The 27,201-nt window shown below is 32.6% G+C and overlaps 1 protein-coding gene across 10 annotated transcripts in view; it reads left to right on the top strand.

Annotated features, from left to right (window-relative positions):
* Cdh18 (cadherin 18) overlaps positions 1 to 27,201 on the top strand; it is a 903,781-nt gene that overhangs the window by 669,870 nt on the left and 206,710 nt on the right. For all 10 annotated transcript variants that reach the window (XM_078016885.1, XM_078016863.1, XM_078016854.1 and 7 more), the window contains one exon: positions 2,141 to 2,435. In XM_078016885.1, the coding sequence (XP_077873011.1) occupies positions 2,141 to 2,435 (295 nt within the window). The remainder of the gene's footprint in view (positions 1 to 2,140; positions 2,436 to 27,201) is intronic.

The raw sequence follows: 27,201 nt of genomic DNA, 5'->3' as shown, positions 1-27,201 counted from the left end.
TTGTAGTTATCTATAGACTCTGATTATTTATATCCCCAGTTTTATCTACATCTCTCAAGTTTCTACCAGTACTTCTACTAATAAAAAATGTTATTTTATTAATTTATTCTTTCATCATTTTTTTTGTCTTATAAAACTTAATACAAACATGGGCTCCTCCAAGTTCTTTGAAAACCTCTTATTAAACAAATAAGATGATATAACCAATGTTTCTCTTGGCCTCCATCTCTGTGGCAAAGCATATGTTCAAACAGAACTGAACATTTGAGACAGGATATGGTGAAGGAGTGAGAATCCTGAGAGTAGATCAAGTTGCTGCTTCACATATGGTTATTATCAAAATTATATAAAATGTTAATCAATTGACTACATGCTAATGTAATGGTTTTCCATTAGTATTACTCGAACGCTCATAATTTCAAAATTCAATCATGTTAGTTAAAAGATGAAAAAATGTATTAATAAAACAATCACATTACTTAAACCCTAAAACTAAGTAGTATTAAAATATTTTAATATTAAAATATCAAATATTTCTGTAATATTTTTTCTAATTTTTCTAAAGTGATTCAATAATATGAATATTTCTAAATTATAATTCACTGATCATATTACAGTCTATGTTCAAATTAGTCATAACTAATAAAAATTATGCTAGCTGGGTTACTAATTATGAAAATATTATTACTGTGTGACTTATGGAGTGGTGCAAGCCTGAAAACCCAGCAACTCTGGAGACTGAGTGTGGAGGACTACAAGTTCCTGGCCAGTATCAGCATCTTAGCAAGAACCTGTATCAAAATTAGAATATGAAGGCTCATAGGCATTTATGGTTTCAATCCCCAATACTGAAAAAAATAAAACAAAATAAAATGATTGATGATTTGTAATGAATTTTCTTTGGGCTGCTTTTTCTTTTACAAAACAAAAAAATTCTTTTCTTGAGTTTTGTTTTTCTAAATCTTGTCTATTTCAACTGACTTTTAAGAGTTCAGACCCTTTAAAATAACCTTGAAAATTGTCACTTCACTATGGCAAGAAAACTGAAGTGCTTTGTGAATAAGGCTATGTGTTTCAGAATTTCCAATGTTAGAAATGAACAAAAGGTGAGGACTTGAGGTTATGTGACCAGAGAATTTCATATGAAGATAACTGCTCAGCTCTCTTGGGAGAAACAATTTTTCAAATATGTATTTGAGATTTCAGAAAATACTTCCACTATTCCTGGGTAGAAATATAGTACTGGCACTCCCAGAGGTATTTAACTGAATTTTGATGGTATAAGTTAAAATAGAATTTTAAGCATGAGTGATATGCAACTCAAAAGCATTCATAGTTTTAAATAACAAAAAAGACTAATATTATCTTAATATATTGATTATTCTTATTAGAGAAGATCTCTTTACTAAAATTTCTACTTTAAAAATACCAGTAAGGTATTTTTTTATCATTTTAATTCAGTAAGTGATATTTATCCATGTATTTAAGTTAAATAAATTTAGGATATAGTTACTGGTTCCATTTAAGACTAATAGCAACCTTTTGAGTTAAATGTTTGCAATCCTTAAAGAAAAAAATTACCGCTCATATTTTTACATTCTAAATATAAATATTTATACTAGAAAATATTTCAAATTTGTTTCAACTTATAAAATTAAAGCTCTATGACAAATCATGGGCCTTTATTTTGAGAATTTTAATAATTAATTTAAATATCAATTCATTCCACGATGTATTTTTTCTAGTTTTAAGGTAGAAATAGAATCTCCATTAATACTAAAAACAAAACAAAACAAAAACAAAAACAAAAAAAATCTGCTTTATTCTTAAAAGTATTCTAGGTGACAGAAATGTAGTGAAAGTTTCTTTTCTCACTTTTATATTAGTTAGTGAAAAAACAACATGGGTTATTCTTTTTCTCAAACCAGTAAATGGATTGCTTAGGGAAATCATGATAAATAATTATATGAATACCAACTAGACAAAATATGCAAGATAATGAAAAACAGCCATATGCAAGACACTGTAGAGAGAAAAAAATCTTACAATAGGTATCAAATTGTATATGGGAAATTTTCAAAGAAGGAGACCAAAGGTGGGAATGCAATTGCCTGCTAATTTGCCCATGTGTATTTTGCAGCTGCACTCCAATTCTGACAAAGGTGATGGGTCTGTCAAGTACATCCTTACTGGAGAAGGTGCTGGGACTATATTTATCATTGATGATACCACGGGAGACATCCACTCAACCAAAAGCCTAGACAGAGAGCAGAAGACACACTACGTGCTTCATGCCCAGGCTATTGACAGACGGACAAACAAGCCTCTGGAACCTGAATCTGAGTTCATCATCAAAGTGCAAGATATCAACGACAATGCTCCAAAGTTCACAGATGGACCTTACATTGTGACTGTGCCTGAAATGTCAGATATGGGTAAGGAAGACTATTTCTATACTTGAAGAGTTAATCCAAAAATCATCTACAAAAGTCCAGTTTTTAATCTCTCCGTGTCTGTGTGTGTGTGTGTGTTTGTGTGTGTCTGTGACTGTAGAATTGTGGAAAAGTTTCAAAATGTTTGAATATTTGTCTGTTGCATAAAATATTAAAGAATACTGAGTCAATTATATATTAATGAATTAATTTATGAGGATGTAAATATAAGCTATGGTTTTATCTCAAGGAAAAAGTCATAAATTGGTTAATAGCTATGATTCTTGCTTAACTTCTATGGTATTTTGGTTATGCATTTTTTTCTAATATTAAACACATACCAACAAATTCAGTACAACATTTTGATTAGAAAAAAGACCATGTTGTGTTTCAGATTCATGGCTTCATGTGTTTTAAGCTTAAGCTCATGAATAAATTATAATAGCATTAGTAGTAGAGGTAGTCACTACATTAATAAGTAAAAGTTTAAGAGATTCCTAAGCATCTACTTTACATATATTGCAAAATATACAACAATCCTGTGAAAAAAATTTGAATTTTTAAAACGTGCAAACTGGGATAGATTACTTAAGTCACTTCCTCAAATTCACATATCTAGGAAATACCCAAGGAGTTATAAATTCCAGTTTTACCTGAATGCAAAGACAATATTACAGATAGTGTATCATGATTCAGGTTTAGAGTCTCTGATTATCTGGGGCATTCCCATCACTCACAGCTTTTTGTAGTTTGGCCATTTTATTTTTACCAAATAGATGAGTTTTCTAAGGGTAATTAAAATAAATCAGCTGTCATAGGGCTTGTGAGTCCTGCCTGACCTACATGAATCCCTGGGTTGAATGCATAGCACTGACAATAAAAGCGGCAGCATCAACAACAAAAACTTAATTAGCATAATAATTTCTCACTATCTTTGTAAGACTCTAAGCTTAGATTTAGAATGCATTTTTTAATAAAGTTTTAGACATTTAATTTCAATTCACATATATGAACATTATTTTAAACAAAGGATTTTAAAGTCTCTAAATCACTCTATGAATTTGAATATTTACATGATATGATGTAATGAAACTAAGACTCTCTTCCCTTCCCTACCTTTCAACCTCAGCCCAATTTTGTTCTTTCGAGAGTGCCAAGTATGTCCTGTAGCTGTTGGGTGAAGTCGGGAGAAGAGAGAGACTTAGGTCTTCATGTCAGCCAGAGCCTCAGGGGAGAAAACAATTGCTAACATGGTTCCCTCTGGGCCATAGTAGATAGAAAACAGGGATCAGACTCGGCAATCCTGGGGGAAGGTTTACAAGGAGATTTGAGGGAGAATTAAAAGACTGAACACTACTCACTTAGTGAGTGAGAGTTTGTGTGGAAACCCAGGAACAGAATTTCCTGTGCCCTACCCATAGAGCTCTATGGTATATAAGAATACCACTGGTAGGTTAATTCCAGGAGGTGGGTAAGAACTAAAAGAGCAAGGTAACCCTAGGAGGATGCACAAAAGAGAGCTAACAGAACATTCATTAAAGAAAGACTGTTTCAAAAGAAGAGTAGGTAATAAGAACACCACAGACATTTTAAGTACAATACATTGCATTTTAAGTACTTAACAATACAGATATTTTAACCCCAAATCATGTGTCCTTGTATTTTTTTTATTAGTATCTCAGTGTTAAACATAATATTTGGTTTAGTTTGACATAATCATACAAGCATGAAAAATATTTTATTTCAGTATAGTCCCCAGTATTTCAACTTTCCCTGTCTTCCTCTACCCTTATTCTCTCGCTCCTTTATTCAACTCTTCATTCTTCTACTTATTTATAGTGTTTTTTAAATTAGTGCATTAAAGATATATGTAAAGGTGAAATTTAATGGGGTATGTTTATATATGTACATAGGATAATTTGGTCAGTTCTATTCTGTGGTTCTTCTCTTTTTATGACCCCCCCACAAGCCCTTCCTCTACTCTTCAGGGACACTCACTGACTTGACACATGTCCATTCACGGGAGCTCGCACGCAGACACACACACACACACACACACACACACACACACACACACAGATTTCCCTTTATTTTGTTCCAGCTTCCAAAATCGAGAGAAAACATTTGATTCTTGATTTTCTCAGTCTGCAGGAAATTCTCCAGTTCCACCCATTCACATACAAATACCATGATTGCATTCTTCTTTACAGCTAACTAAAACTCCATTGTGTACATATACCACATTTTTAAATCCATTCTTCTGTTGATAAATATCTGGTCTGGTTCTGTAATGTAGCTCTTGTGAATTGTGCTGATTCTAAGCATTAGTGTAGCTATATTTTAAATAAATAAATAATAAAACAACAACAACAAAAAAGTATATAAGCACTGAAAGCATTAATGGTCACCAATTAGACCAAAATATCTTCTTGTTTTTTAAATATATCACATCAAAAGAAGTAGCTAAAGAGGAATCAAAAAGCAAGATATTTTTTTAAAATATCCATAGTTTCTAATATGGAAAGCCCACAATTTGCAATTGTGGGAAGAAGAGGGAAGACTTAGAGAGTGCATTTATTCAACCTATCATGTTTGCAGCACAGGTTCCCAGAAAACAAAGAACAGATGCATAATGCAGAAGAGGAAAATAAAATTTCATTTGGGGGTGCAAAATACTCTGATTTAGAAGTCAAATAGAATTTCTGAGTTCAAGGAAGGATATATAGAATAAGGATCAACTTTAGATAAACTGTGGCAAAGTTTCTAAAGACTAAGGATAAAGAGAAAATTTTATAGACGTTTGTAATTTTTGAAATTTCCATTTACAAAAAAAAACAGATTCACATTATATATATTGATTGAAATGTTGGAATCTAGTAGATAATTGAATCTCATGTATAGTCTACAAAGGAAAGAATGAAAACTTAAATCCTTTATTCATTCAAAATGTGATACATCTATGAGGGAAAAAAATCCTGGAAAAGAATCCTGAAAGTTCAGTCATCCTCTCCCTGACAGAAAATTATAGAAGAGTTGAAATTGACAATAGTTGAAATGAATAAGAACATGGATCTAAAAGAAGACTAAAGTTATCTGCAATGAGCCCTGACATAGCTGTATATTTATACAATCAAAACATTAAATGTAAAATGGCACTGTTAAGAATGCAAACGTATACAACATTGTCTAACTAAAAATCATGACACCTACAGGAATTATTGCAGCAAAGGCTGTGGATTTGGAGGAAAAAAATTCAAAACATTTCAACATCTTCATCTAGTACTTGGGGAGGAAGGTGGGAATGGGGAACAGCTAATATACTTGGACAAGTATGGTTGAAGATGAAGAATTTAATATCTAAAAATTGTAGAGAAGAAGGATAATACAAAATAAGTTTTAAATGTCCCCTACTGTGGCTCCAGGCAAAATTAAATTAATTGGGAAATTTTACTGCAAGTCCTAGACTGAATGTTGGAAATTATTTTTCAGTAGTATATTTGAGGGTGTTAACAAGCTTATTATTGAGGAAAATCAAACACATAAATGTTATCATAACATATTATAATGCACTTTGTAATACGAAAGTCTAGAAGATAATGTGCCACTCAGTGGAGGAAGAATTTTACTTCATGTCACAGGCTTCAGATTGAAAACTCTTGTACTAACTGATTTTGGATATTGAAAGTGATTAATATTATAGAATTGGGATCAGCAATGGCAAGAGAGGGTTATCTGGACCGCTGTCTGATTTTGTAAGGTTTTACTGAGGCATAGCTTTACTTGATTATTCCAGTGTTGTCTGTGGCAGGTGGGGTACTGAAGGGGCAGATCTGAAGAGCCTGGAGGAAGGAAGCCTTCACGAAATATGTCTCACAAAGCCTGGAATATTCACTACATTATTTTTGTAGGAAACAAATGATTACCAATTTCCTTGGTAAGAGATTGCAGGGCCAAGACACAAGGCAGGGAAATAGCTAGAGGACAGTGTCATGATTCTGTCAGACAAAGAGTCTGCTTGATGCAGGTGGGTCAGTGTTGGCCAGCTGAAGTTCCCAGGAAAGATACTGCTTTCCTGACAAACAGCACAGCTAGCACATGTATTTTACTGGTTACCATTCCCATTTCTTCTTGCCTGTAGTGGTTATGTAGTATGGAAGCATAGCACCTAAATGAAATTCAGTAGAAAGCTTCTAAAAACAGTATAATACACTGGTAGAGCAAGTCCAAATAAATAAATTCTTTTCTTTCTTTTTTTTTTTTTTAAAGAGAGAGAGAGAGAGAATTTTAGTATTTATTTTTTTAGTTATCGGCGGACACAACATCTTTGTTTGTATGTGGTGCTGAGGATCGAACCCAGGCCGCACGCATGCCAGGCGAGCGCGCTACTGCTTGAGCCACATCTCCAGCCCAAATTCTTGAAAATTAATACTGTCATAGGACTGAATCTTTGGTCTTCTGCCAATCCTAAGACGTTTCTTAGAAGAAAAAATATGTCTTTTTGTTTAAGTTTTGGCTGGACTTTCTATACATACAGCTAAGTTGAATCTAAGTTCTAAGGTAGACACCCTAATGAAATAATTAAATTTAATACTAAATCCTAAAGAATAGTGAGGAAGTTTTCATCTTCAGATAAGAAATAGTGTCCTAATTTTCCCTTACATGCCTTGATGTGTTAATGATATGAGATCCTTGTTTCTGTTCCTTTTTGCTAACTCATTGTGAATTTATGAGGTCAAATGATTTTCCTCTGGCAACAATTTTCACTTCTGTCTGATATGTGATTTCCAGCTAATCTCAGATGAGTATATCTTGCTTGCCATCTACTAAAGAATTAATTGTACACATATTAGCTATGATCAATGAATATAAGGTGATTAGGCATTTTGAATGTAGTCTGAGTTCTGCCAAATACCCAGAATTGATCACCACAAAGCTACCAGTAATTTTGCCAGTCTGTGACTACAAGTCACCATAGCAACTGTCAGTATACTGACCACAGATACTACCAGGAACACTTGTTGAAAATTGCTCTGTGTCAGTCATTGCATGCCATTTGCAATAAATTCATGCTCATGTAATCATCACCATTGTGATGTCAGCACTATTATTATCTTCTTTTTTACAAAGGATGAAACTGCAACATAGAATTAAGGAATTTTCCCCAAACTAAAACATTAGTAAGGTGTACAACTTTTAACATAGATATAATCTTAGTTTTTGATTTACTATATTTTATATGGTGAACAAAATTAAACCAGATTCAAGGTATTTGTGGAATGATTCTTTAAAATTCCAAAATTTGCAATACCAGCAATGAAAAACAGTGTGTGTGCTAGAATGTAACCAATTTACTGAGCTAGAAGGATCTTTTAACTCATTAGAACAGATTCATATTATTATGATGTTCCTTTTTTTAAGAGATGCATTTTGGGGAATTACTTTATATCAAAAATATGAAAATTCAAACCAAGTAGTCAGAGAGTGAGAGAATAGGTAATTCATTTACAATACAATAAAATCACTTTAAAGTTCAATATGGACTTGATTTTGAAAAAAAAAAAAGAGAGAGAAATCTGACAGCATTAAATATGTATATAGCAGAAACCTGCGTATAAAGAAAATGGATAGGTTTTAGGTGGGTGTAAGGAACAAAATCTGAAGGGACATGAAAATGCAGATCGTGTGGGCAATCATGTAAATGGAGTTCTCAAGGGCCACTTTCAGGTGTGAAAGAGGTCACATTACCTGAGATACAGAGTGGTGTTCAGATGGAGGACCAGGTGTGGTCATAATGTTGGAAATTGTAAAATAGCACATTATCCCCATACTAAAGACAAAGGAAATGGTAAATAAATCTATCATAAAACTGGAAACATTCAATGATACCGCCATCCAAAAAGAGTTAAGACATTAATGCATAAATGAATAATTATTTGAAAGTATGTCAATACTTTCATCAATCATGCTAAACTTAATTGAAAAATAAATGAAATATTTATAAAATCCATTATAAACATTAAAGTACTTTTTATCACATAATTTTTTTACAAAAATAAATTAGCAATAAATTACTCTACGATTAAATCAAAATGCAAAAATCACATCAGCAGGATATTTTTTAAAAAACAAGTTAATTATACAAAAATCTTATATTTCAATAGTAATTGACATAACAAAAAAAATGCCAGTATGCAATAGTTGTTACTCTGCAGAGGCATTAGAGGAAAAATAAATTGCCATATTTTTAGAGTAATTTGGCAACATCTATATAAAATTTAAAAACATTTTTTGCTAAAAATATTATTGAAAAATATAAGTGTATGTGTATACATTTACATGATCATGCAAAGATGCATGGGAAATTATGACATTGCAATGTTGTTTATAATTATGAAAAAGAAACCAGGAGGTGGATGGATAGATACATGGATAGATATAAAGTTTTTGTAAGAATGTGTTCAAGGAAATACTGAATTCTATGGAGACTTAAGGTGAACGTGTATAAAAAAATGTGTTTAAATGGAAAGATCAGTATTGTGTCAATGAGAAAAAAAATGTTTTCAAAAATCCATGTTAAATAGTCTATGATTTTTTTAGGGAACATGACTATGTTGCAGAACAATCGTGCAGATGCACATAAAATATCTAAGGGAAAGAATGCACACACATACATATTGTTGAATACAGGTACTTCTAAAATATGGCTTCTGGTATAACCTGCTAAAAAATAAATGTGTTAAAATTACCTCATCCACAATAACCTCAAAAAAATAAAATAAAATAATTAGGAATCGATCTAACAAAAGTCATAAAAAACTTCTATAATGGAAACTCCACAACACTAAAAGAATTATACAGATTTAATGCAATACTTATTAAAATCCAAATGACATTATTCATAGAATTAGAAAAAGCAATCATGAAATTCTTTGAAAAAATCAGAGACCCAGAATAGCCAAACAATCCTTAGCAATACAAGAGGAGCAGGAGTTATCATAATACCAGAAAATATATTATACTACAGATCCATAGTAACAAAACAGCATGGTATTGGCACCAAAACAGACACAAGGACCAATGGTACAGAATAGGATACACAGAGATGAATCTACATAAATACAGTTATTTCATACTAAACAAAGACATCAAAAATATACAATGGAGAAAAATAGCCTGTTCAACAAATGGTGCTGAGAAAACTGGAAATCCATATGTAACAAAATGAAACTAAACTCCTATCACCCACCCTGCACAAAACTCAACTCAAAATTGATCAAAGACTTAGGTACTAGAGCAGAGACCCCGTGCCTAGTAGAAGAAAAATTAGGCCCCAATATTTACCATATCAGTTAAGAACTAATTTCCTTAACAAGACACTTAAATTACAAGAAGTAAAATCAAGAACCATTTAATGGGGTGGAATCAAACTAAAAAGTCTCTTCACAACAAAGGAAACAACCAGTAACATGAAGATAGAGCCTACAGAATGGGAGAAAATATTACCACATGCTCCTCAGATAGAGCACTAATCTCCAGGATAGACAAATAACTCAAAAAACTTAACATCAAAAACAAAGAAACAAAAAAACAAAAAAACAAAGCAAAACAAAACAAAAAATAACTCAATCAATGGGCTAAGGAACTGGACGCTTCACAGAAGAGGAAATGCAATTGATGTCAAATATATGAAAAAAAATGTTCAACATCTCTAGCAATTAGAGAAATGCAAATCAAAACTACTCTAAATAGATTTCCTCTCATTCCAGTCTGAATGGCAATTATCAAGGATACAAGCAACAATAAATACTGGTGAGGATGTGAGAAAGTTCATACATGGCTGGTGGGAATGTATTTGGTGCAGCCATTATGGTAAGCAGTATGGAGATTCCTCAATAAACTTGGAGTGGAACCACAATTTGATCCAGCTATCCCATTCCTTGATTTACACCAAAAGGACTTAAAATCAACATACAACAGTGAGGCAGCCTCATTAATGTTTATAGCAGCTCAATTCACAATACCAAAACTATGGAACCCAACCTAGATGCTTTACAAGAGATGAAAGGATAAAAACATACGATAGATATACACAATAAAATGTTACTCACCCTTAAAGAAGAATAAAATTATATGGCATTTGCCAGTAAATGGATGGAACCGAAGAATATTTTGCTAAGCGAGTAAGCCAATCCCAAAGAACCAGAGGCTCAATGTTATGTTTTTTTTGTTTTTTTTTTCTGATATGTGGATAATAATTCACAACTAGAGCAGTTGGGGGGGCACTAGGGAAATAAAAGGAACTTTGGATTAGGGAGAGGGGAGTGAAGGGAGAGGAGGGTAACTGGAGGTAGGAAGGACTTCAGAATGAATTGGACATATTTGATTGCATGGCTGGTGTACCACCAGAAGAATGCATGATGTGTTAAAATGCATTCTACTGTCATGTGTATCTAAGTAGAACAAATAAAAAAAAACACATAAAAATTGAAAAAAGGAAAATAAAACCACACCAGTTTTAGAAGAAGAAAATTAAATAAATGTGTTCTCTTTATTGATGATTACATACTAACATTTATTTAAAATGATAATAGAGAGTAAAATCTAGGGGCTAAGATTGTGGCTCAGCAGTAGAACTCGTCTAGCACATGCAAGGCCCTGGGTTCAATCCTCAGCACCACATAAAAATAAAATAAAGATATTGCATCTAACTACAACTGAAAGATAAATATTTTTTTTAAATTAAAATCTAAATTCACAAAAACAAAAATTACTGAGAATATTAAATATTTTTATGGTGTATTTTTAAAACTTTATCTATTTATTTATTGTAATTAGGTATATATGACAGCAGAATGCATTTTGATTCATTGTACACAATTGCAGCACAGCTTTTCATTCTGGCTGTACTTGATGTAGTGTCACAGTGTATGTGTGGTCATACATGTACCTAGTGTAATGATGTCCATCTTATTCCACCATGTTTCCTCCCCCATGTATCTTCTCCTTCCCCCGTTCCCTTAGAGAATAATATTAAATCTTAACTTAAAGATATGCTATTTTCTTACCCTAAAAAAAATTTAAAATAAGGTAGGTAGAGGATACCATTTTTTTCTACATTGGGTTCATAATAATATTATCATTTTTACCCTATACTCATTGAGTTTTAAATCATCCAGTTCTTGGAAACTCTTCATATTTCTACCCAATTCTTTCTAGAGAAAAAGAGAAGGAACCCATTACATATTCTGAGAACTATGATAATAGTACTGATACAATAAGAAATAAAACAAATCCACTGTCTTTAAGGAAATAACAGATATAAATAGACAATTTCAATTTGGTGCTTGATAAGCACAAAAATGAAGGACCCATAGATTTGCTCATAAAACTAACTTGTGGATTAGAGAAGACAAATTCAATGAATTAGTCATAATTCATAGGATGTCTGTCAGTTAGAAAAAGGGAAAAATAAGTGGATTAAAAGTGGATTTAATCTTATTAAAAATAAGATTGCAATAGTGAAAACTAGTTCTTTTTTTCCTGTGAGTAATAGCCCAGTTAGGAGTGTGTACATGTAGTGTATGTATGTGTGTGTTAAGGGGAAATATAAAAGATCATGCAAATGATGAATTGTTCTGTTGATGTGAGTTTTCAAAATATGCTGTGAGACTACAGAGGAGGTAATGCCACAAGTTTCTAGGGTGTAAGATATTTTATTTGTTTATTGCATATCAGTAGTCCTACATAATTGTCAGAGTCACTCAAAGCATTTGAAGTGTGCTATATTTCCAGAAAGAAATATAGATATGTTTCTCATGAGTGGGTAATTATCACTGAAGTGTGTGGAATTCTGGAAGTTTAACAAATAAAGTTGCAAAAGTGCCTCTTGAAGCATTTTTTTTTCATGTCAGGATTTTATCTCCTTCATTTAAATAGTATAATTTTAACTATTATCTAGGGAATCATATTCCCTGAAAGAAAGGTTTTTGAACTTGCCACTGTTGGCATTTTGGACTAGATAGTTCTTTGTTGTGGGGAACTGCCTTGGGCATTGCAAGACGTTTAGCAGCACCCCTGGCCTCTCTCCAATAGATGCCAAGAGCATTTCTTTTCCTACCAAGAAGCTGAGATGATTCCTGACATTGCTAAATGCCCTTGAGGGGGCAAAATTGCTTTAAATTTAGAATCATTTTCCTGGGGATCATGTAAGATAAAGAAATGAAAATAAAAATTAAAGTAGAAACACAAATTAGAGAATATATTTGTTAAAATTATGGTATTTTCCAAAAAACAAAAAATCCAAAATGTTAGAATGGTTATGAAATATTTTTGATGAGCCAAAGATATTTTATTTGGCTAGGTAAGTGATTTTGGAGTGCAAATATCAATTGCCATATTCAAATGCAGAATAGCATGAAAAACTGAAGAAACCATTAGATAAAATAGTTAATTGTTTCCTACAGAAAGAAGAGTAATGGTTTGGCTACTTGAGAGTCATGATAGCTCTCAGTTTTAAAGTAAATTCTGAGTGTTTTATAGCTCTCATTTGGAAATGCTTGTGTAGTTCAAGCTAGTGGTTGTTTTTGTGCTGCTGCTACTGTGTGGGCGTGTGTGTGTGTGTGTGTGTGTGTGTGTGTGTGTGTAACATATAAATCATTATCAATTTAAACAGAGTCAACATATGTGAAAACCATGCTATTATAATATCACTGAGAGCAAAAGTAACATGAATAGGCCAATAAGAGACTTTTGTTTTATCAAAGCAATTTTAGCATTTTTCCCTTCCTTCTTTTCTGTAATATGGAAGACATTATCATACCTGAGTTGGTATTTGTCTTAGTCTCTCTCTCTTGCTCTAACAAAATGCCTGAGACTGGGCATTTAAATAGTAGAGCTCACATTTTTGCAGTTTGAAAGTCCAAGTTCAGGTGCCCCATCTGTCTGGTCTCTGATAAGAGCCTTGTGAGGAATGACATCAAAGGGATGGAGAACATGAGGAGTGATAAGGTGAGAAGGAAAGCCACTGAGGTTCAGGAATCAGACTCTTATTATAATAACCCACTATTGAGGGAATTAGCAAAGGCCCCATCACCTAAACTCCATTTGGATGTGGTTCCCCTAGTAACCTAGGTATCTCCTCCAAATTCCATTCCTTAAAGGTTCTACCACCTCTCAAAATCTTGAATTGTGGACCAAACTTCAGCATATGAACCTTGGGGGATAAACTCAAGCCATATCTAAGCAATAAGAATGACACAATGATCTTGACACCTTTGAATTATTCTATGGAATATATCTTCAATTTTCTTTAATGAAATTATCAAGTTTTGAATAAAATCTAAGTCATTTTCAGTAATTTTATTAAATATCAAGTTTTCATAACTGAGACTTGAATATAAGTTAAAGCTATTATTTATCATAGCAGAAAGAGAAAACCAACTATGAGATTCAATTTTACCTGCTTTTTGAGTCAGAAGTCAACAGAAAGTATGCCATTTTAGAAGTGAAATTGGGATGAATAAAACAGTATTTTTAAATGGAATTACCAATTTAACACAGAAAAGGTATCATGGGCAATTGAGATATTCAATAATATTGCCAAGACATATATTATTATCCATAAAATTCTCTGATAAGAATGTGTGTTTCAGTTGTATCAATAAATTCATTTTTTTCTAGAAAACAATCGGAATCATTTTTTTCTTTATTTTTATAGACATATACTCCAATCTCTGCAATATAGTATTGTTGTAACTGCATATCAGGAGTCTTGAGTATGAACTAAAATTTGGTTGTAATTCATCCACTGTAAATTTTTGTATAATATGCTTTATATCCAAATATTGTTTCAGAGAAAATCATACTAGATCACAATACAATTCAACTAAAAATAAACTTCACATCTTTTTCAAACTAACATTTCTTCATGTAAACGTATACATCTACATATTCTGAACATCGATAAAACATATTTCCTTAATCATCATTTAAAATATTTAACAGATTAAAGCAGACTAGAAGGAATTATTTTAATTTAGGTTAAAGAAAATGAAATATATTTTACCTTATGTCAAATATGAGTAGGAAATTTATAAACTTTAGTTTCAATGGAACTCTTGAAGTTTTGAAAGTAAATAAAGCATGGAGGTTTGCTCTATGACCCTTTGAATGCACACAGTCCCTTGTCCTTGGAGATGTATGGAACACTTGTGATGTTTTTCATGTCCTCATTTTCCCCCTAGGGTCTCTAAAGCCCCAGGCTTCCTCCCCTTGCAGCTAATCTGTGTTGCAGGGCAACACAAAGAGACTCCAGCTGCACTGACTTCTTGCACTGCTGGTTGGGGAACTGATTTAGTTCTGCCCAAACACCTTGGGAGCTTCACAGGAGACATGTGCCAGGATTCTACTAACTATTTAAAAGTCGTTGCTCTGAGGCAGAGTTTTCCGAATGAGATCATTTCAGTAATGTGAGGCTGGCACTACAGTTCTATATGGTACATTAGTGTGCACATGGGGAACACATTGGATAACTGAGGAATCAAAACTGAGCAAAAAATTCTAGGTTTCAGAACTTTCCTTCTAAGAACTTTTCTTCAGTGTCTGTTAGCTTTTGTTTTGAAACAAAGTGAGCCTTGACTTGCCGGCCCCAAACAATATTCACTTTCTTTGCTTATGATTCTGTGGGATGAGCTTGCTGTTCTGCTGGGTCACACATGATTGAGTTGTAATTATCTGGTGGCTCTAACAGATGCCTCACTCACATGCAGTGCTGGGTGCAGCCAGCTGTTTTGTCTGATGTCTCAGGTGAGTGGCTACTGTGTCTTATCCTCCTTATCACCATCTGTAGGAGGAGAGGCTGTGATGCTTCTCAGGCATGTTTAGGGCAGCATCTTAAGAGGGTGTGAGCAGAAGCTTCAAGGATTTTTGAGGGCTCTCCAGAGCTCTCTTGCTTCCCTTTTCCTCTGATTATTACCTCGGTTGATGCAAGAAGTTTTGTAGATATGAAAGAAATCCTTGGTGTCCCTCTCCACTTATAGTTAGACGTGGATAAATGATTTTCCAGAAATATAATCCCTTAAATTTTGGAAAGTCATTTCTTTTAGATGTTTGGTTAAAAATTTTAAGCTTGCTCCATTAGGGAAAGTGTCTTTTTATTTTACTATAGTTGATTAAATTTATTGTTGTAAATGTAAGCATCAAATCTACCAAGCAAGATTTTCACTTTAGTTAAACGGTGATGTGACTCACTAGATTGAATTTATGCTACAGTTGATTTATTTTAGTTTTTCATTTATGTTTTATCCAGACATGGTATTCCCCAGTAAAACTGACCAACTTATGGTAACAAATATAAATTCTTCTGTATACTAATGATAATTTTAAAAATATGAAATAGTCATAATATGAATTACATGTGTATAACCTTTGTTGTGGGCAATTGAAACACACAAGCACACAACACATGCACATACACAAAGTAATAAGATAGTTTTGGCAATTTTAAGAGAAAGTTTTGTGCAAGTAATTATAATAAATTAATAAGTAAAATTTCCATAGTAGTCAGTGGAACTTCTTGATCTATAACTTTACTTTGGAGCTTAACACTTCTCTTAATAGAAAGAAATTTTTTAAATAAGTATATCTTAAGCTTCTTACAGAAAGTGATCCTTTTTTATTGGGATATTATGATTTTACATACAATGGTGGGATTCATTATGTCATATCCATACTCCATATCACATAAATTGCTCAGTGGGGATGTACAATGGAATGAAATATACAAAATTATGCTAAGTCCATGTACAAATACAGCACAGTGAACCCCACTTATGTATAGAATGATAATGTAATAATAAGTAATAAGAGCAGAGTGGAAATGGGAAGAGTTGAGCAAGTGGCTTAGGAGTGAGAGGATGACAGGAGAAGGGAAGGCACCTGGAAAGACATTGAACAAGGGATCTTAACACATCTGGGTTTTACTGTTTTAGCAATTACCAGGTTGAATGATAATATCACTTTGAATTTTACTGATATTATACCAGACTATAAGTCCCAAAAATATGTTTTTAACTCAGTCTTGTGTACTTAACAAAGGACCCCAAAGAAAATAAACAGTAAATGAACAAAATATCAATAGAAGGCATTCTACATATTCTTTCTACAGAGACAAAGTGGCATTACTCAATGTGATACTACAGCTTTATAATATAAATCTATAGATACTATTTTCTTAATAAAATAATTTTTAGCATTCATCAAAACGTATTGGGTTTACATTATAATTTTATCCATATGAAAAATATTTTTGTTATCTATCCCTTTCCTCCTTCCTTCTTTTCCTCTGTCCTTCTTTTTCTTTTTCTCCTTCCCATGAGAACTAATCAAACTCTTCACAATCGACCCTTTCCATTACCAAATTATCCCCCCAAAATATTAATCAGTATTTGTTATTGCCACTGTATAATGTAATAATGACATATACATTCCGATCATTATGAAATTTGTAAATTTATTAAACATTATGAAATTTACTTGGAAAAGATATTTTACAGGAAATGAAATCACATATTCGGTCACATCCTTCTTAAATTTCATGATAAAATCCAGCTCGTAAAGAAACTCTACACTTACCTTTAAAGAATTGATTTGCAATTCTGTTTTGAATATCTAATTTCTTTTTTAAGATACCATATTGGATGGTTCCCTCCATTTTCCAGGCGTCAGTGATCAGATATGGAGAGATAGCTCAGCATCAGACACAGGAGGAGACCCAGCATTTAGGCTTGGGGTGAAGGCACAGAGATCCGTACACAGGTATAAAGCAAATTCAAAACAGTGCTGCAGAGGGAGGCACAGCAGCCAGATGTATAGCAAGGCACCCTAATCAGATGTAAAGTGGAAACCTTGCATTCAGGTGGCTGGAGGGTGTAGTGGTTAGGGACAGAAGGAAGGTAACCTGATCAGTGTAAAGAGAAGGTACAGCAATCAGGAATGGAGTAGATGAATAGTGATCAGGAAGAGTGGCGTGTGACAAGAGAGAAGAGGTCATATGACAAGAGAGAAGACTCAGTGCAGGACTGTCAGAGCCATCTCACATCCTGCTGCCATTTTCCAGGTGTCTTTTTTTCTCCCTGGTTTTCAGTAGTTACCCATTGGTTGTCTGTGCTGAATGATAACTGCCTTAATTGCAGGTGTTCTTGAGATCCACCAAGTTTCTCTTGTTGAAATGTCATTTTGCACTTTGGAAAATGGAAAGCATTTTCTTGCTCTTATACTTGAAAAGGAGAGAACTCTGTAAGCTCTATTTAGATCTTTCTTGAGTGCACAAGCTAAATGGGTGCTTTAAAAATTGCACTGCTGTGACACAATGTAACATCATGTAATATTGTAGGAGTTGTGTTTCTTCAAAAAGGTGGCACTTAAAAGTTTATCATATTATTGCATATAAATAGCTATTTATAAACAAACACATAAGCAACTGTGATGACTGTTTTGTATGCAGTGGTTTGTGGTAATTTGTAATGTAGCAACAGAAAATTAACACAACCAACTAGAAAAATCTAAACACGCATGAATAGGCAGTGTGGAATAGTATGTTTCTTACATATTATACAAAGGTGTGTGTGTGTGTGTGTGTGTGTGAAATATTTATGAAATATCTATTGAATTGTGTTTGAAATTCAGTAATTTTCTAGAATGATTCTCTGAAGTGATCTTTCTGTATAATTTTTCTCCCTGTGGGATATAGTACATAATCTTAAAATTTATATTCAAGTTCCCTTTATCACTATATTTTTAATTCTTGAGTTGTACCTCCCTATAATTTCAGGTCTTTTGATCAAGGACAGTAATCCTATGCATACTTAAGTTGTTCACTTACTCTTCACAGTTATCATATACACTTAAATCTTGAGTATTTATCTCTTTGTTCAATTCTCTCAATATTATTCTTGAATTAAATTACTTAAAATATAAAGCTTATATTCGCATAGTTGTCATGGAAATATTCATAACAAATTGATAAGCTTTTAAAAGATGTGTAATGTTTTATTTATAGTCTATACATAATTATATTATAGACCTTTAAGTGAACAGATAGAGGTTCCTGAAAAACACACAAGGAACTGTTAAGTTTAGTTTTCTGATGGGAAATAGAACTGGAGTTATATTTATTTTCCTCACCAAGCACACATTTTATTTCTCTAATTTAAATTATCTAGTATGATCAATATCATTAACACAAGAACACTGAATGGGAATTTTCCCCTATTGTCCTTTTTAGCAGTGAGATATATGAGCCTTTGTCTTGGAACTGATTTATAACTAAATTTACACTCTGACTCTGTGTGATTAAAGCACCTACAGAGACTCCAATTAACAAGACATGCAGAAGTTAGTGATTCCAACAACGTTTTATGAAATCTATTACATCAAGTTTAATTACCTGGCCATTGTCCAACTATATGTATTTATAGTGCCAATCCAGGGATCCTGTAGGACTCTACTTTCCATAGTTTGATTTACTAAATTAGATGCTTTTCAAACACTCACCTGGATGTGCTGAACCAAAGTAGCATCTATGTGATATTTTCACATTCACAGTATTTTAAAAGACCTAGATCATACAGTAAATAATTTGACCTCAGGTTAAAATTAGTCTTCATGCTTCTCAAGACAGTGAATGAGAAAAAAAAATCACAGGGAGGTAAAGCAGTGAATCAGAATCACAAACATAAAATGTTTTTATAAGTTTATATGCAAAGGCCATTATCTCAAAACTTTTCCATATAATATTCTCAACTCCAAGTGTGGCTGTCAATGAACTACTACAGCAACTTTTAGGACATGTTGGCCAGTGGAGCTCAGTAGCCCTCATCACTAAGGGAGGACAGCTGGCACCAAAGCCACACCAGTCCAGTGGTAGAGTGTGGTGTGAATTTAAAAAAAAAAAATGTTTATTGTTAAAATCCAAAAGACCCCTTAGATGTATCTTTCTGATATAACTCCCCTTGACATATCAGAGAGGATATTAAAAAAAGAAACCACAAATATTTCAAAAAGAAATGAGAATAATAACATTGGACACCAACAGTGGCCAAAACATTCTGAGAATTCCTGGAGCACTAAAAACACTGACAGGGGGTGAAAGAAGCAGGGGACAGTTCAGACCAACAGCCCTAAATATTAAAGGCGAACATTTCTCTGTCCAAAGAAAGCCCTTATAAATACAGGACCACAGAGAAGGACTGGCAAAAATCACTGGGGCAACTTACTAAATTAAAGGTTTCCAAACAAAGTGGAGTATTTCTAACTTCTTTGCTGTCAACAAAGAAAATATTTTTATTCTAATATAAAGTCTTTTGCTGACTTTTTTCCCAGGATGACTCACAAAAGGGTTACTGAGAAACAAAAAATAAAGCAGAAATGCATTTCAGTAACCCAACAAATACACATCACATGGTGACAAAAAGTAGAATAAATAGCTCCTACCAACAGGCAAATGCAAGAAGGATGCAGTCCTTACTCCCTTTAGAGGCACAAGAGTCTTTGACCTGCCTGGAAAGCACATCAAACCATCCCAGCCACACACAAAATGTGGCACCCTGCTGAAATGGGAAAATAACTACTCAGCTTCTAAAACAATTTGCAATGTATCTCTCCATCAGCCTGCTGTTGAAGCCCTTCTGTCTTCTCTTCTCTTCCCTTCCTCTCTCTTTCTCTTTCTTTCTTTCTTTCTTTCTTTCTTTCTTTCTTTCTTTCTTTCTTTCTTTCTTTCTTTCTTTCTTTCTTCTTTCATATTTGATGTCAAATAACAACACAAAAACTAGAACTGAACAGGAACAAATAGACTAATGAAAATAGAATAATGATTTATTGCTAAGAATCACAAGAATCAGAGAAAATAGAATAATTTCAATTAAAAAATGATTTTTTTTTGTTTGGAAGGTGATGCTTTGATATATTTATTAAATAAATATAGAATAAAATTTAAATAAATTTATAGAATAAAAAATATTTTCTATATTTACCTTAAGTTAAGATGCTAAAATAAAAACAAATAAGAATTGCTAAATTAAATGAGGAAAAAAGGCAATTAAGATGAAGCTGACAGTTTAACTAACTAAACCAAGGATGTATCACAAGGATATATCCTATTTTGTAGAACAAAAATAAAGAAAATAAATAAATATAAGATAGATTAACAGATAAAGATGATCAATTCATTAACTAATTAAATAAACCATGTATAGAATTTTTTTGGATAATAATAAAATTCAAAGCCAAGAGAATGGAAAAGATAATTTTTAAGGAGAAATATTTTTCTACATTTTATTTAATTTTTTGAGCAGATAGATGGACATGAGAACACAATGGCAAACTATTTAAAAATGAGATTGATTCCAACTGCAAAATGATCAAATATGTGAGAAAATATGGGTTTTCAAATATAAAAGAACTTGGAAAATTTACAAAATTTCAGAAATAGACTAAAAATATATATAAGCATGTTCTGAATGTATTTCTTATAAACTTCTAAAAATAATGATAATTATGATATGTCAAGAAGAATAATTTTATCATATGTAGATAATAATGAGTAGAAAATATGCTTGGTACAATGAAGAATTCTGCAAGTCTTTAATTTTGAAAATTTGAATATTCTTAGTCTAGTGGTAGCATTCTCAGATAGACATACATACAGCAGCCAGGCATAGTGGCCCAAGCCGGTAAAGCCCAGTAATTTTGAATCCTGAGGCAGGAGGAATGTGAGTTCAAAGCTGCCAACCTCAACAACTTTGTGAGGCCCTAAACAATTTAGCAAGACCCTTTCTCAAAATGAAAAGTAAGTAGAATGACTTCGACATTATTACCCAATATATGTATATGATTGCACAACCGGTGTGATTCTACATGATGTACAACCAGAAGATTTATGAATGATGTGTCTAAATGCATTCCACTGTCATGTATAACTAATTAGAACAAATTTAAAAATAAATAAATAAAAGAAGGGCTGGGATGTGGCTAGTTGTTAAGTGGTCCTGGATTCAATTTCTGGTCTCCACCATGAAAAATAATAATGACAATTCATATTGCAGGACTTGGTGGCACAAGCCTGAAATCCCAATGATTCAGGAAACTGAGGCAGGACAATCTCAAATTTGAGGCCAACCTCAGCAAATTAGTGAGACCCAGTCTCAAAGAAATAAAATAAAATAAAGTAAAAAGACTGGCAATATAGTTCACCTGTAAAGTACCCTGGGTTCAATCCTCAGTTACAAAAATCTTTAGATCAAAATTATTTTATAAGATCAAAATTATTTTATAAGAGAATAAATCAACTGATCTTTAGTACTTCCCCATTTTATAAACCTTGGAAATAAACAAAGACTAACTAGCTGGTAACAAGCAAAGGCTATTTAAATGTTTGCATTTTGTCATACACAAAAATAAGGAAAAGACTGGAAGAGCTTCATAGTGAAAACTAAAGTTTTCAGTTGTAGTCGGCTTAGAAGATATTGGCTTTGGAAAGTTCCTGGTGGGATGAACCAAAGTGGTGCAGCCTATGAGACTGGTTAAGATTAATTTTAGACTTTGTTCTGATTGGTCCTAAATTGGAAATCAGAATAAAAATGAAAAAGCTTTAAATATTAATGAAGTCCTGGCCATTTGTGCCTGTTTATTACAGTAGGTACAATTTGGTTTTCTCAAATGTAGCTAATGATAATGTTCTGACTTTTTATAAATCTGATTTAGATAGAGGAGCCTGCCTTCTACTCTGGTTGCTTTGCATAAGGGTAGATAATGGGTTCGTTTCTGGGCTGATTGCTGCAGATTAAGAGTTCTATTTTTATGTATGATCAGGCCATTACCTCTCAAATTAAATAATAGGAGAAGCAGAAAAGTCATTGTTTTCCATCAAATGACATAATGTATATAACTAAGAACTAAAATAATTATATAACAAAACCAAGGCTGAAAAAAAAAAAAAACAGGTGAATTACTGATTAAAGTAAAACTATCAAAATTAAAATGAATAATGCATTTAAAATTCCATACTGAACAAAGGTATTAGTAACTAATTTAGATGCATACATTTCACATGTTTTATTATGGTGGATCAGTGCATTTTTTTCAGAAGTAATAAAATTAGGTAATTTAAAATTGTAATGAAAGAACAAGTTGTAAGACAATAAAGGAGTGGCTTCACTTGAAGAGAGATCTAGTTGACTCTGGCTTGTATGAACTTGAGAAACAAGGAGACTTAATTACATATGTAAATTAAATCTGTATCCTACTTTTTTTCATTTCTTTAAAATATTTAGACTTTTCTATCATATTTATAAATTAATTGTTTTAATTGTTAAAATAATATAAACTGGATTTTTTGCCTCTAAAATTGAATTGAGTGATTGAATATCAATGACGTGTCTTTATCTAAACATCAAAATACACAAAGACATTTGTTATATATAGTACATAATTTATGGTATAGATTTATATTATAAACTTTTATTGTACTATTATGAAATATTATTGGCAGGTGTGTGAGTGCATAAGGACAAAATGTTTTATCTCCACTATTTCATTTAATCATTATTGTTTTTATTTGCTTGATTTTGGATTTTAGTTTTGCTTTTGTTTTTATTATTGTTATTAGAAATGAAAATTCAGTTAAAATAAATTGTCATTAAGAATAATTCTGAGTTTGGCAATGAAGTTTATTTTTTTCAAATGAATTATTTTTAAAAGTTATTTTAAACATTACAGCAGATTGTAAATAAAAATTAATATTATTTTGAAAAAAAATTAATAAAAATAGGGAGCATTGAAATTTATTCAATTATTACAAATGATAAACAAAAAATACTTATTTTTTATAAAACAGGTATGGAATGCCATAAATTAATCAGTAAAGAATATATTATTCTTGACACAAGGACCTGAGATGATTACATGCTAACTCCATTAAAATAAAAAAGTTTTCTCAAGAATCATTTCTAGGATATTTCATTTATAAGAATATAAATAAGTAAAATACTTTGTGCTTAAATGTTCAAATATCATGTGTTTAAATATAAATTTTCTCCACATTAAAAGGAATTGTTCTCTAAAATCTAATATATTTAAAGTACACTCAAAGTACATGTCTCTAGATGATATATCCATCAAATCCAGACATGCTGTATAATTCAATTTGTTGAATGTAAAGAGCACACACATTCCCATTTAACAATAAAAAGTATGCTCAAGTCAAGTTTAGGATTTAATCCTTACGTGTGGTAGAGTATATTCTGTACCCTTAATAAATTGATGAGGAAAAGTTGAAATGTTGGGAAGAGAGCTGTTAATACTTTCCGTTCAATTGCTGTTCAATCTGGAAAAACAAATCTTTTGCCAGTTAGATGAATAGGTTTACTGAGAGGAACAAGTGACAGAAATGGTAGAAGTGAAAGATCAAAGAGGACTGCTAGAAAATCATTGAAGGAGTTTAGATTCTCCCCAAAGCTGGATGTTGTATGTAGTATCATTGGATGCCCGGAGCTGGAGCATATAGAATGGACCATGGTAAGAGGCAGCTCAAAGGAGCTAGAACCACTTAAGAACTGTCACCGTTGCCAGAAAAACCACTCAAAGCAGAAGGAGGGACATCACAAAAGAGGAAGGAAGTGGGATGGCAGAGAAAGAGAAACAGAGAGAGAAGTGAGAAGAGAGGTGAGTGGAGGGTTGGTGTTTTCTGTTGCCAATTTTTGCCTATTATCAACCATTGTCTAGTTGGTAAGAAAGACTAATAAACATTACTGACTGTGGTTACCTCTCTGCAAACAAAACAGAGCAGGACAGGGTAATAAATTAACGGGAGAGCAATTTACAAATCTATTTAATGTGATGCATAAGTCCAGTGGGCATCTGATTAGTCCAGTTACTTTCCATTGCCATCATTTACTCTGTAGAAATTATCCAGAGAATTATGAGTGTCCTACAAGACTGCCAGGGCACAACAATGTCAGTATGTAGAGAAGGCTTCCTCCTAAGAATTCTACCCACATTCTGGTTTGTTAAGATACATTTACTGGCTTGTCCCTTGTCCATGGAGGTGGAATACAAACCTACCTCTCTCCTGGTAGACGTTTCTGGACTGTTCATATGCACCATCAAGGCACACACAGAAGAAAAGGACAGAGGATATTATAGCTATTAATCAAGATTCTGCAGGTTGTGACTGAGGTGAGGGATAGAGTTTATGAAAAAAAATCACATGGATGCTTTTCAAAGTGATAAAACTGGGTTTGACTTCTATAATTCTTTGAATCTCAATGACCTATATGCATAAAATGGCATTAAATGCAATTTTGTCAGTAGATTGATCACATTATTCAATTATAGGTTTTATAGGAGAAAGATTTCCAACTCAGTATGAATCATTTCTTAATTACTTTCTTTTCTATTTTAGGAAATGAACATAAAACTTTTTTGAGTAATGTGAAATTTCACATTGAGTAGTTCAATAAAAATGATCTAATTCAAATTACATAGAATAGTGATTTTTGTTTTGGTACCCAGCCCAGATATTTCATAAGTGTTCTCACCAAAGGATTTATTTAATCCTATGACTGTTGAGTGAATTTAAAGCTTTATCAAATTACACAATGACTTGAATCCAGTGTTATTGCTCTGTTGGTGAAATTACAGTTCTCCTGTGTAGAATGAAATTTCAGTTGTGTCTTGATGACTATTGCTTTTTCACAGTGCCTGGAAAAATCTTCTGAGAATTAAACCCTAAGAGAGTCCCTCAGAGAGGAACTCTCAGCCTTCTTAAATCTTCAGCTTATTTTTACTGAAGGTTCTTGTTCAACATAGATTCTCTTGAGATTTTAACAGAGTTGTGAACCCTGACAAGTCATGCATAACAATTTGCAATCTCAGAGAGTATTTGCTTGGTATTAAAATGCCTTATTAAATATTTCAAATTGGTCTTTAGAGACTTTCAAGCAAGTTTACTCTTTCTGCTTCTCATTGATATGCAACTTTACACAACTGTGCTATTTATAAAGTCTTAGTAGGAAAAGAAACAGACTTAAGAAGAATGGCACAGGGTAATCCCCAAAGGAAACAGGACTTAAGTTTTATTATAGAAAAGATACCTGAAAGCTTTTTTTATGTATCTGAATCTCTCAGATTTGTGTAAAACATCAGCTGAGAGGCACTAATTCCTAGCATGGGAAGAACTGAGTGTCTGCCCTAGGAAATATTTATTATGAAATTATTATATAGCAAATAGCTGCTGAAAAATTAAAATATACTGTTCCTATGGTAATATTTTTCATGGAAACAGTGGTAAAAACAAACACAACTTTTTATGCATTTTAGAAATTTCTTGAATGAGAAGTCAGTTTTGTAGGGAAGCACCTGTTTATTTTTATAACTGTTCATCAAATCTATATAATTCCCAGAGAATATTAAGATCCTAAATTAATATTCTAGTGCAAAAATGGAATTTTAGAAATAATTTTATTTGTTTTCATTTGAAGTCTAGAAGATAATAATTTTCCTTTTATATTATCTACTCAAATTTGTCATAGAGCTTGAAGGAAAAAAATGAATAACCTAATGTGGAAGATATTTCACTGACATGAAAAAAATTTTGATTTTTTTTAATTTAAAATATACTTAATAAATAAACTTCTATTAAAATGCCCAATATAATTAATTAGTTTAATTTTAAAAATGTTTACAGGTAGATCAATAGTAGTACCAGATATTTGAAAAAAATCATAAAATATTAATTTATGCTTAGTTTTTTAATTTTTCTCACTTTTCTATCATTACTTTCTGTCACCAGTAACTTTGGAGTCTTGTTTCAGATTCAATAAAAAAGCACCTGTAAATGATTAGGATAAGAGTCATTTGTTTCCACTGAAACTATAACCCAGTGTTTTCCTTTGTTAAGGCTGCCACACTGATGTACCAATAATAACTGTGTGGCTTAAAAAAATTTTTTTTCTCATAGACCCAGAAGCTAAAAGTCCAAAATCAATGAGTCTAAAAACATTAAATAAGGGTATTCCCATTTCTTTCCTAGCATCCAGTGGCTCACTAGCACTCTCTGTGATAAAGACAAAAAACTACCTTCATTTTCACTTGCTGTTCTCCCTGGAGTGTCTGTCTATCCCCAATTTTTTTTCCATTTTTGTAAGGATAAATTTAGAAATTCACACTACATTAGTAGGACCTCTTCTTAACTTTTCACTTGTGTAGTAATGCTACTTTCAAATTTGTATTTGGGGTAAAAATGGGAGTTCATAACCCACTTGAATCAAATGTATGAAAGATGATATGTCATGAGCTTTGTAATGTTTTGAACAACCAATAAAAAAAAAAGAATTCAAAATGCACACAGTATAAGGAAGAAATTCAACCTATAGCTAATTTATGTATTCCTTAATTTTCTTAAGTCTACTTTGGCTGCTATAACAGACTACCAGGGACTGAGTGGCTGAAACAGCAAACATTTATTTCTCAAAGTTATGAGATAATAGGAAGTTGATATTGAAGGTGCCGGAAACTTCAGTGTCTGGTGAAGGCTGACTTCCTGGTCCACAGAGGGCCACATTCTCATGATGCCCTCACATAGCAGCAGAGGTGTGGGAGCTCTCTGAGGCCTCTTTTCCAATGGAAGGGCACCAATTACCCTCATGAGGGCCACTCACTTTGCAGAGGTCCCACTCCAAATATCATCACATTGGGGTTTGGAGATCAACATAAG

Source organism: Ictidomys tridecemlineatus, chromosome 1, assembly GCF_052094955.1.
Source record: "Ictidomys tridecemlineatus isolate mIctTri1 chromosome 1, mIctTri1.hap1, whole genome shotgun sequence".
In the NCBI taxonomy this organism is placed as follows: domain Eukaryota; kingdom Metazoa; phylum Chordata; class Mammalia; order Rodentia; family Sciuridae; genus Ictidomys; species Ictidomys tridecemlineatus.
This window is presented reverse-complemented; position numbering and strand designations above follow the sequence as displayed.